Source organism: Schistocerca nitens, chromosome 2 (assembly GCF_023898315.1).
Source record: "Schistocerca nitens isolate TAMUIC-IGC-003100 chromosome 2, iqSchNite1.1, whole genome shotgun sequence".
NCBI classification, from domain to species: domain Eukaryota; kingdom Metazoa; phylum Arthropoda; class Insecta; order Orthoptera; family Acrididae; genus Schistocerca; species Schistocerca nitens.
Genome location: NC_064615.1, coordinates 737,230,209 through 737,242,543, shown reverse-complemented (window position 1 = coordinate 737,242,543; position 12,335 = coordinate 737,230,209). Strand labels below are relative to the sequence as shown.

Here is a 12,335-nt window from a genome sequence, read left to right as displayed (position 1 = left end):
GTCCATTTTAACACGGGTTATGTTTCACGAAGCAAATACCGTCCGCATTGGCGGAATATTACGTGATACCACGTACTTATAAGCTAGTGAATATTACAGCGCCATCTGTCACATAGCGAAAAAAGTGGTCCAACTAAAACATTCATATTTCTTTACGTACTACACTAATATGTAATAAAAATGTGGGTTCCTATTTTAAAAAATGCAGTTGATATCCGTTTGACCTATGGCTGCGCCATCTAGCCAACCATAACGCAATCTGGTTTCCCCCTTCAAGCTAGACGAGTTTCGTTCTTTGTAGTTTTTTCGTTTGATGCGTATTTCGTGAGATATTTGGCCCGGTCACTATCAATGGACCACCCTGTATACATACATAACTAAGTTTGTACGGAAACCTCGTTGGCGTGTCCCACTCGCATATATTCGGATTTTTTGACCTAAAAGCAATCTTTTTCTTTAGTGAGGATGTCTGCTGAAAAGACAAGCGCCGATAGAAGTCTCTCGGCGCCGTAGTTATGGGCTTACCAGTCCCATGCGTAAATGCGGCAGTGTTTACATTCCTGGACTTGGAATACCGTAACTGGAGCTTATGCTCGTCCTGCAGGCGGCCTGTCGGCCATGCGCACGTGGAGCCGGCGTGGTTTGCGCGCCTCCGTCCACGCGCCGGAGGAGGTGCGGCCAGACCTGGGTGCGCTGCTCAGCACCACCAGGGGCGCCGTCGCTGTCTGCACTGCGCTCTCCTGTCCGGGCGCCCTGCAGATCTTCCGCAAGGTGCGTCTCTCCCCGCATCTACCAGCTGACACCACAGCTTTCCATTACTAGATAGACATCAGCACCCTCATGACATCCAGATTTGTTTTCCACTTCCGCCTTCTGAGATGTACCAGATAGTTAATATCGAACAGCAGCTACTGACTATCGTATGGCAGCAAAACTTGATAGATACGTTAGTGCGTGCAGAACCGATTTGCGCTGGAAAGAAAATTAGTTCCAGTTTTTGCCACCAGGTGTAAATCTGTCGCTGTGAATGCAAGAAAGACGTATATAAATGTTTCCATACAAAATGTATTAGGAACGGCACGGGTGCAGGAAAGATCAAACAAGTAAGAAAGGTAAAATGTTGATTTTATTATTAACCGCCGCTTACAGAATTTGTTCAATGTGAGCACCGGAGATGTCGAGAGATGATGCTCATCAGCGCCAGATTTAGACCTGGTGGCCAATATTTACATCTACATCTACATGGCTACTCTGCAAATCACATTTAAGTGCCTGGCAGAGTGTTCATCGAACCACATTCACAATGCTCTATTATTCCAATCTCCTACAGCGCGCGGAAAGAATGAACACCTATATCTTTCCGTACGAGCTCTGATTTCCCTTATTTTATCGTGGTGATCGTTTCTCCCTATGTAGGTCGGTGACAACAAAATATTTTCGCATTCGAAGGAGAAAGATTGTGATTGGAATTTCGTGAGAAGATTCCGTCGCAACGAAACATGCCTTTCTTTTAATGATTTCCAGCCCAAATCCTATATCATTTCAGTGACACTTTCTCCCATATTTCGTGATTATAAAAAACGTCCTGTCCTTCTTTGAACTTCTTCGATGTACTCCATCAGTTCTATCTGGTAAGGATCCCACACCGCGCAGCAGTATTCTAAAAGAGGTTGAACAAGCGTAGTGTAGGCAGTCTCCTTAGCAGATCTGTTATACTTTCTAAGTGTCCTGCCAATAAAACGCAGTCTTTGGTTAGCCTTCCCCACAACATTTTCTATGTGTTCCTGTCGTGTCCTGACATAGTTGGGAGACGGAGAAAAGGGGTTACTGGTCAGTCTGCACTCCCGAGCGGTACAGAACAGAAGGCAGAAGGACAGTTCACAGTAAAGGCATTTGATTGTTTTCTTCTATCTGAGCTAACATTGGCACAGGTATTTACTAGAAATGCAGGTGGTGAGACTCGGTAGGAAACTCGTTGTGGAGGCTCTTGGACAAACAGGGTTTTGAAATAGTTGTTTATTACAGACAAGACTAACTAATACACTGGAGGCTAGTTCTAGGATTAGAAAAGGCATGAATAACACTGTTACCACAGAAGCCAGTGAAGAAGTCCCAGGAGTGGATGCTAACCACAGTAGCAAACACTAGCTGCATCTTAAGGCAACAACTTAGTTGCGAAACAAAACATTCTGAATGTGACACTGTTCACTGAGGCACTCCACGTGCGAGAGCAGACTGACGCGGGGCTGGACCGAGGCTGGAGTCGACGGACGCGGATTCGGCGCCCAAATCGTCTGACTGAGAACTCCGCCAAAATGCGGAATCTACGGGTTTTAAAGAGTGGCGTGGGGGCACTGTTTTGGCCACTTAAAGCCACACATCCAATCCCGTAGGTGTCTTGCAGGTGCCTACCAATCACGGTTTATTTAGGTCCCCTGTACTGCTCCTAAGGCGAGGATGTTAATGCAGTTGCACTAACTAAACTCGCGTTTGGTATCAACATTGTTCAGCTGAAAGCTAAACGTAACTGCTCTGCCAGATAAGGCTTGCAACATTATTGTTACGTCATTTAGCCCCGCCCCTCGGGCTCCCCGGAGTAGGGACTGTTAGGTCAACAGTTTTTGGCGTTTTCGCTCTCTTTCTAACCCTTGTGAGCCTACTGACGTTGCTATTCTCCGGGCTGGTATCAAACTGGCTTTATACGCTACTACGTGCCTGTTGGTTACAAAGTTCTACGGTGGCAACCTACCACAGCATCTATACGACATATGAAGTTACATGTTAATTCCTTGAAGAGTACCTAACGCCCTGGGACCGCGTCTGGGGCGTCTGCATTTTCGCAAGGCTCTCCCCTGACGTTTTATTTCATGTAACAATATCTCTCCTAGTTTCGTCTGCCCTCAGCATCGTCTCTGCTTCCGCACCTTGGAGCGCCTGTCCTCCTTTCTCACAGCTTCAAGATAACACTACAGTAGCAAGGAATAATCAATAAATTACATTCCTTCCGATTTAAGTTGTTTCTAATTGTAATTCCTAGGTATTTAGTTAAACTTACTTTAGTTAAACTTACTTTAGCTGATTTATTGTGTAACCGAAGTTTAACAAATTACTTTTAACACTCATGCGGATCACCTTCGACTTCTCGTTATGTAGGGTCAACTGCCAATTTCCGCACCAATCAGACATCTTTTCTAAATCGTTTCGCAGTTTTTTTGATCTTCTGATGACTTTTTTAGTTTGTAAACGACAGCGTCATCTGCAAACAACGTAAGACGGCTGCTCAGGTTGTCTCCAAAATCGTTTATGTAGCTAAGAAACAGCAAAGGGCCTACCTTGGGGAACGCCAGAAATCATTTCTGTTTTACCTGATGACTTTTCGTAAATTAATACGAACTTTGGTCTCTCTGACAGGAAGTCACTAATCCAGTAACATAAGCGAGACGATATTCCATAAGGACGCAATTTCACTAAAAGCCGCTTGTGTAATTAATTTTTTCCAGTGTAAATCAGTTCCACATTAATGCATTAGCATATCTACCAAGTTCTCTGCCATACGACAATTATAGCCCACACTGGACCTCTGTGAGTAGGTGAACTTTAATTGTAACCACTCGGTACCTATGCAGGCACAGATAAAAGGGTGAGAGGTGGGGATAGAAGGTGGGGGAAGGAGGAGGTCACGACAACCATGACCAGTCCCCACTCCCAAACGATTCTGCTAAAACTGTTTAAATTTTCACATAGAATAGTGTCCAAAATTCTCAGAAAAATATGGAAATCGTATGGGAGATATCGTGGCTATACGAACGACGCTTAAGGATTTCCGAGGAGAATTTGTGCAGCGTACCCTAAACAACCTTGGCAAATCGTAGGTCCGTCCACATGTTTTGTTTTGAGTAAGTCCCGATCTCTCCCCATGCAATTTCTATACTTTTTGAGCCCTGAAGGGAAGTATTCGTGGCCGTTGACTTGCTTCGGACGAAGAGGTGACGTCTGGATACAATTATAGTTTCGTAGGCAACCGCAGATATTTTTCCGTGGATGCACTGACCGTCTTATTTCACAGCAAGATAACTGTTTTAACAGTCATGGAGATTACTTTCGAAATAATAAACAGTTCACTTACTTTTCTAAATCCGACTCGTTTTCATTGGACTGTCCCTAATTCTAGAACCCAACCATGTATGCAAGCCTCTACCTACGTTAATTTTCTGGCATTTAATCGAGTCTCCATTAGTAGAAATCCAACTCTACAAGTCATTTTGATCTATTCATCTTTGTTGGTATCCTCTTGTCCAGAGTTACAGATCGACGGCTTCCTACAATGCTTGAGGTCATATTGAGATTCGAAACAAAAACCTTACGAAATGTGAGCCGAGCGGTTCTAGGCGCATCAGTCTGGAACCGCGCGACCGCTACGGTCGCAGGTTCTAATCCTGCCTCGGGCATGGCTGTGTATAATGTCCTTAGGTTAGTTAGGTTTAAGTAGTTCTACGTTCTAGGGGACTGATGACCTCAGATGTTAAGTCCCATAGTGCTCAGAGCCATTTGAACCATTTCTTAAGAAATGTGAGATGCTAATTTCCACCACAAATAAAAATATACCCATGTGGATGACACTAGTATTGCAATATACAGCTATTTTAAAAAAAAGTATAGTTCCATCTCTAGTGCAAGAATGTGTCAAACTCCCATTTCGGTGTCAGACCAGCCACTGCCTGTCTCTTTGGTAAATGTCAGCAGAGGAAGCAATTTTTGCAATAACGGCTCGTATCTTCGTCGTTATGGGGTCAACCAAGTCTTACACCGTAATCACGATACGTTTTGTAAGGCAATATATTTTCATAGTTACTGTTGCATTTATATTCGTATTTTAATAATATATTTATATTAATCTGTTGAAACTAGTTACGTGAATCGAAGTATTACGACTACCCGCGTCGACTTAAATATCTTAATTGCACCAAAAGGGTGTCTTAAATGCTGTTAACAAATAAGTTGAGAGGTGTTCCTACATGAGCGTTGGTCAGACTGGATCGTGGAATCTGTTACTCAAGAAACCTATCATGTCACTCTGAATAAGAGATGGTTGTGACTTTCAATAAATGTCAGTAATGTTAGGAATAACTTAAACAAGGAAACCGAAACCGGGAGCTTGAATCACATAATGAAAGCTGACAGAGTAAATGTTAAGTAAGAATTACAGTCATGAAAAGAGACCGATAACTCCAAGGAATTTAATATTTTAATGGTAAGTGGAATTAGATTACATGAGTGCCTACTTATATTAGGTGTAAGTTATGAAGAAAGATATTCTGCTCAAAGCAATTAGTTTTATATCGATAGAGTGCTTACAACAGATCCTATTTTACGAGAAGAGCGGAGAATTCAGCAGAATTATATTACACTACATTCCTTTTAAAAGTGATCCAGAGATTTTCTAAGCATTGTCTCACAATCACAGCGCTAGTCTTTTGAGTTATGTAACTTAAGTTAAATTAACTATATGGTACAACTCATGTGTTTTGCATATGATGCTGTAATCAGGATGTGTGTGATGTCCTTAGATTAGTTAGTTTTAAGTGGTTCTAAGTTCTAGGGCACTGATGAACTCAGAAGTTAAGTCCCATAGTGATCAGAGCCATTTGAACCATTGTAATCAAGATGACACTGACGGGATCACGCATTTGACATGGTGGTCTTAATTTCATAAAATCCTCTACTATTGGTTTTTCCGTCTTTAACAAACATACCAGGCAAACAAACATGACACGAAAGCCAATTGCAAATCGAACTGTAGAAGAGATTACGAACAAAATGACTGCAATCACAGGTCGACTGCGTGCATAATGAACGAGCTAGTAAGTCTGACAGGTAAATTCCGTCTTACATGTAATTTCCCCCACGATTCAAAATTGACCGAGTTCCTGCCAAGGAAATGCACAACAGATTGAGGAGATTCGGATAATTCTGAGATTACTAGAAATCAATTTATTAAAATAGTTGCAAGGTAGTGTGTTCATTAAAAAATAAGAAAAGAAGATTTGCGTTTAAACTTTCTTTCTGGCCACGCCGTCGTGGAAGCGTGCCTTTTTTTCTAGCGTCTCTGGATTAGTGCCACTCTGGCCTAGCCAGAACTAATTCTCTCCGGCCGCTTAGCAATAAAACAGCATAAGAGGTCACCACCGCCTCCCCTGTAAAGCTAACGGCGCGGACTGTGTTTCGCAGAGGTGGCACAGCGAATAAGAAAATAAAATCAATGGAGACACACTTCGCAGCGCAGTCTGAATCAGTATCTGGTCGCGGTCGGTTGGTTTCGGTTCATCGTGAAGACTGGTGTGTAAGTCTGCCGCCGTCTTATTAGCAACAAGTGCCGGACTTCATAACCTGGGAGCCAGACATGTACTGAAAACCCACCATAGTAATACGGTTGTATCTCAAGAAGACGCACATGATATCCGCTATATCTATGACAAGTACTCGCAGCTGGTTCTGTAAACAGCCTGCCACCAGTACGCCGATGCATCGGTAGTTAGCTGCGCTCTCTCGTTCTCGTTTCTGTTACTGTCGTTTATTTTATCACTTTCCTTCGTATTAGTTCTGTCTCGATAGATTTACTAATTTTTCTCTAAGAGCTGGAACGAATTCCCATCACTGTGTGCTTTTTTGCATTATTTACCATAGGTGGCTTGCTTGTGTCAGTCCATAATTGTGAATTCATGGCTTTTCCCAGAAGGTAACGATCGAGTCGCTTTTTACCCATGTGTTTCAGATCAGTATATGTATTTTGCATTCAACTCCAGCACCTCTGTTACTTATCTGTACTCTTTCCCCTATCCCTAAAAACTTAAACACGTCACAACTGAAACACTTGCTGTAGGTTGCGCGTTGCGATGTCGAGCGGTTTGCAAGACAGGAAGAACATTCACGGTACACTTACAATCATTGATAGGAATCAACCATACTACTTCCCCATGAATTTAGAACTTTTTCATGAACGACCGTATTCCGCTTTTCTCATTTATTAATATCCTCAGAAGGGGTGACGAAGCAATGGCACAAATCTTTAAGGGCCATACCGTGCTGGAACATATCCGAGACAGTTTACGTAGAATATCACAGAGTGTATCTAGCTAAGAGAAATTTCATAGTATTTTGGGTGGTGCATCGTCTTCCACATTTATGGTATACAGATAGTAGAAAGATACTAACAAAATACCTCGGTGTTCAGGTCTAGCCTCACAGACAATATCAGCAAATACAGAATTTCCCTCGAACGAGAATACGTTACGTCATGTAATTGCGGTAAAAGAACTAAATATTGCGCTAGAAGTAGACGAGATGATTCCGGCTTCATAGCCATGACTTTTTAATCTTATGATCAGCCAAATACATACTATATCAGGGAATCTGAAATCCAGGGGCACAACAACAGTTTCGCAAAGTGTCTACGCTCCATTAAACCACCTACATAAGTGATTGAAGAACTGCTCGTGGTGTCGAACCAAGAACAAAGTGCAACAAAAAAAGTAAGAAAAAGTACTGGTTTTAGGGTTCCGCATAACAATTGGTTAAAACGGAACCCTTATGAGATCACTTCGTTGTCCGTCTGTCTGTCTGTCCGTCCAACTGTTCAGAACCCTTTTTCTCATGAACGGGTAGACGCATTAAGTTGAAATTTGTTTCAAATACTAAATTCACTCATCAAAGCCTGTGGATTATTAGTCGTTGACCCAGAATCAAGAAATTTGGCAAGAAGGAAGGTTTCACAACACAAGTGAAAGGAAAAAAAGTCCTACGTCTATATCACCATGACAAGGCAGCGCGAACCTGTTCGGTCTCCTATGCGCCGGCTGACCCTCAGGAAATTGAAGAAACGTGTTCACGTGTTCGCCGCCACAAAAATGCAAACGAACATCCCCTTCTCCATGACTTCAATGTACTGTTCTTCCTCACCAACCTCCAGCCCGTTATCTCGCATCTTCCGACTTCCTTCTGTTTGCACCAAAGGTGGATGCAGTCCGCAGGAAGCAATACGTGGAAGATGGGGAGGTTATTGTTGCAGCAAGACGTTGGCTCCGTCGTCGACCAATAGAGTGGCACAATGCGGGCACAGGCCCTCTTGGTAAGGTGACGAAAGGCGGTCACACTGAACGGAAATTATGTTGAAAAATAGGATTTTGTAGCCAGAAGAGCGGGGAATAATATGATATAGTGGGATCATGGATAGAACCAGTGCTTTCAGAAAAGCTGTGTTGTATCACTCATTGTCTGCTCCTCGTATTTCTCTATAGCTCTGTTCAGTTACACATCAACAGCTAAAATCTGTTTTGCGATGCTACCATAGCCTTCATACGACAAACACACTGTTTTATTTTAGTTTCTACAGCGTATTGTTTTCTTCACTCTAGCTCAAAAAATGGTTCAAATGGTTCTGAGCACTATGGGACTTAACATCTGAGGTCATCAGTCCCCTAGAACTTAGAACTACGTAAACCTAACTAAGGACATCACACACATCCATGCCAGAGGCAGGATTCTAACCTGCGACCGTAGCGGTCTCGCGGTTCCAGACTGAAGAGCCTAGAACCGCTCGGCCACAGCGGCCGGGGCGTCACTCTAGCTTTTTGTGATACTCGCATATTGGTTTTGTTCTGTTAAGAACCTACTGTAGATGTCAATCTCGTTTTTTTTTTTTTTCATGCACAAAAGTAGCGTAGTGAAAACTTTATATTTTACGTTTCAAAATATGGCCAAAGATATAGTGTTTCACTCGTCATGTGAGTTGCGTAGTGTGACCCCTTGTTTATTACATGACCAGTGAAATAAAACAGGTATTATCGCTATCCCGTCTTTATCTTGGGTTTTAAAGACTGGTGCCCTTTGGTAGGAGGCAACCACTTACCGGAAAGTGATTCAGGTGCTGCCCTGCAGGCTGCGGGCCGCCAGCTGCTGGGAGCTCAGCGCCACTGGATGCTGCTGGGCGAACCGGACCCTGATCAGCTGCCGCAGCTGGCGCTGGACTCGAGCGTCACTCTGGCGACTCCTGACACAGCGGCTCCCGGCTCCTGGCTGCTGAGGGACGTTTACGGCCTGGGCACTCGTCTTGTGGTGTCGCCACCCGTTGTCTGGCAACCGGGAAGCCTCATGCCCGCTCCTCCTTCGCGCGACAACTTGCAGGGACTCGCCATCAAGGCCGGCATCGTAGTAAGTCGTAACGCTTGTTCGCCTTTCTACTTCTGCAGGCAGTGGACAAACAATATGGAAATACCAAAACACATTATCAAGGCTAATACCGTGTAGGGAGAACGTTGGCACTCAACTTGGTTCCGAGTCGTCTCGGAATGGTTACATGCAGGTTCTATATGGTATTGAAGGGAATCTTATAGCATTATTTCTGCAAAACAGTGACAAGTTCAAGTAACTATGCATGTGGTGGATAGCGATCACGTACCATTCTCTTCAAAGTAGATCACAAAGATTCAATAATAATGAGATATGGTGACTGTGGTAGACATGGCCATTTCATCCTCGTGCTCACAAAACCATTCCGCGATGATGCAAGCTGTGTGAACAGGGGCCCCGTCGTCTTGGAACATGCATTAATGCGTTAGCAATGGAGAACAAATATTGTGCTACGGGATGGACCTGATCAGCCAAAAGAGGCACATAATCCTGGCACTAATGTCACCTTGCAGAGTAATCATGGGGCCCATTGACTACTACGATTTGGCTGCCCAGATTATCACCAAACCGCTACCATGTTTCACTCTTGGCAGCAAGCAGTCTGTGTCGTAGGTTTGAGATGACGTACTCCAGACGCAAACTCGAACAGAAGTCGGAAACAGTGTGGATAAGGCTCATCCGGCCAAGTGACTTACTTCCACTCCTCCATTGTCCAGGTTTAATGGCATCGGCACCTCGTTTTGCTGTTACGGGCATTTGAATCACTGACGTGTGGTTTTGTAATTCCTGCTCGTCCTGCAATTCCGATCTTATGGAGATCTCTTCACGTTGCTTTGATACTGACAGGGTTCGCGTGTGCGTCATTCAGTTCTGCGTGACTTTTACAGCTCCCGTCGGAGGTTCGAGTCCTCCGTCGGGCATGGGTGTGTGTTGTTCTTAGCATAAGTTACTTTAAGTTAGTTTAAGTAGTGTGTAAGTCTAGGGACCGATGACCTCAGAAGTTTGATCCCTTAGAAATTCACACACATTTGAACATTTGACTTTTACAACTGCCGTTCCCATATTTTTCGCCACAAATGTCTTCAATGACCGTCTGTCACGGTCACTCAACACACACTTTTCGTTCGCTTTCTGTCTTACAGGATGATTAATTTTACAGTTTCCCCTATACGCGGTATAAATCTTCGACATGGTGGTTCTTGAAACACCAAAAATTTCGGCTCCCTTGGTTACGGAAGCACACACCATACGAGCACCTACAATTGACCCACGTCCGAATCCACTTAGTTCCGACATAACGCATTCACAAGTACATAGAACACTGTTCTGACCAGGACTGACATTTGTAATATATTGAGGACATGGCACAGGTCCCGTTCGTTGTCAAATACAACCTGCTACCTGCAGGTTTGGCAGGCATCTGCATTCATGTTCAAGCAACCACTTATCGCAGTGTTTCCATAGTTTTCTCCACCACTGTACATATTCACACACCGACTGTCCCAGATACACGGAAACAATTTTTTCTCTAAAATGGTAAGTGTGATGTACCACAGGTGAAGAGTTTTTTTTAGGAAAATCATTAAGGACTATTGCTTTGCCTGAGAAAAGAACTGAAGATTCCAGAAGGAGAAGAGGAAACGAAATGATGTGACATTATGTCAGTGACAACAATATCGGGCCATATTTTCAAAGACATTGTCAGTATGAGCCGACTTATCAGTAAGACGTTGCTGCGCACCCCCCCCCCCCTCCCCCCTTCCCCTCTCTGGCCTGGATGTATGAACCGATTCGGTTGAGAAGGGTCCCATAAAGCGGTTCCATCCTCCCCTGAGGCTAGCTGACCCACAGCTGCTGAAACTGCTCATTGATATCCTGGATACTGGCGCTGGCACTGAGATGAAGTCCGAGCTAATCTCAAACATGTTTTAAGGGGAACAGATTTGAGTGCCTCGGTGGCCACAGGAGTACCTCAACACGACGTACACAGTTCATAGAGAGATGCGACAAATGGGGACGAGAAGTATCCTGCTGGAAAATGTCAACACGATCCTGTCCCATAAGAGGTATCACATGATGATGTACAATGTCTGTGATGTACCTTTGTACCGTCAGAGGTCCCTCATCACAACTAGCCTGGAGTCATAAATGATAGCTTCCCATACCGTGATGCCAGGAGTAACACTGCTGTGACACTCCAAAACATTACACTGATGGGACCCCTCTTTAGGTTGTCGTCATGCTCACCGACGATGGTCGTCCGGGGTAGTGCAGAAAACGTGGTTCATCGCTGAACACAATGCGACGCCATTCATCAACAGTCCATGCTTCCGGTCAACGCATAAATCCAAACGCAGCCGCTTGCGATGTGGTGTTAATTCCATATTCCGGCTGCTGTTAGTCTCCGACCAATAGTACGTAGTGACAGAATGTGGGGTTACGATGTGCTTGGTGCACAATATGTCAGTCCTGCATTTTGTAGTCAGACGTGGTGGACTGGAACCTTGACGACGATTGTGCCTGCCCTCACAGTCCTATGCAGTCAAAGATTGGGCACATCCTCACAAACCTGGATATTGCAAAACTCGACCAAACGTCCAAATGAAGGCGTACAAAATGAGGCGCCTTTCAAACACTGTAAAGCGCTGGTAACACTGTGTGACACGAATAACCGGCGTCTCTGGGAATTATTGTGACCACTCGATATCTGATGTTGTTCAGGCCTCCTATAAAGGACCTTACCATGCCTGGTAACAACAGTACAAACGAGCAACACTAATGAATTCTGGTGGCTGATATACCTGTCATAGAGAACTGCAGTTCTTATCATTTACATGTCTGTCAATGGTGTACATGCGTAAAAAGTTACACTGATATCACACTATATTTCTGGATGCTTCCGTTTTTTTGTCAGGCAGTGTAGAATGGCTAACATCGCTTTGTCCAGAATATGACAGAAATTACAGTGAAATTGGTTAATTTCGAAGTTATTGGAGGGAGGATGGTCCTAAATTATAGCAGAGTTTTCAAAACTGAGCTTTTTTGCCTGTGTAATGTTTCGATGTGTTGTGCCGATTCGATTCGCACCTAGGGTTGTATCAGGAGTCGAGTAATAACTTTCCCAAGGGCAGGAACAAATTCGCCTCATT

General features: G+C 44.0%; 1 protein-coding gene across 1 annotated transcript in view; it reads left to right on the top strand.

The window, feature by feature from the left end:
• Positions 1-8,973: 8,973 nt before the first annotated feature.
• Positions 8,974-12,335, top strand: part of LOC126235296 (glutamate receptor U1-like) — a 61,227-nt gene continuing 57,865 nt past the window's right edge. Inside the window, exon 1 of the mRNA XM_049944021.1 lies at positions 8,974-9,207. Coding sequence (XP_049799978.1) covers positions 8,974-9,207 — 234 coding nt within the window. The remainder of the gene's footprint in view (positions 9,208-12,335) is intronic.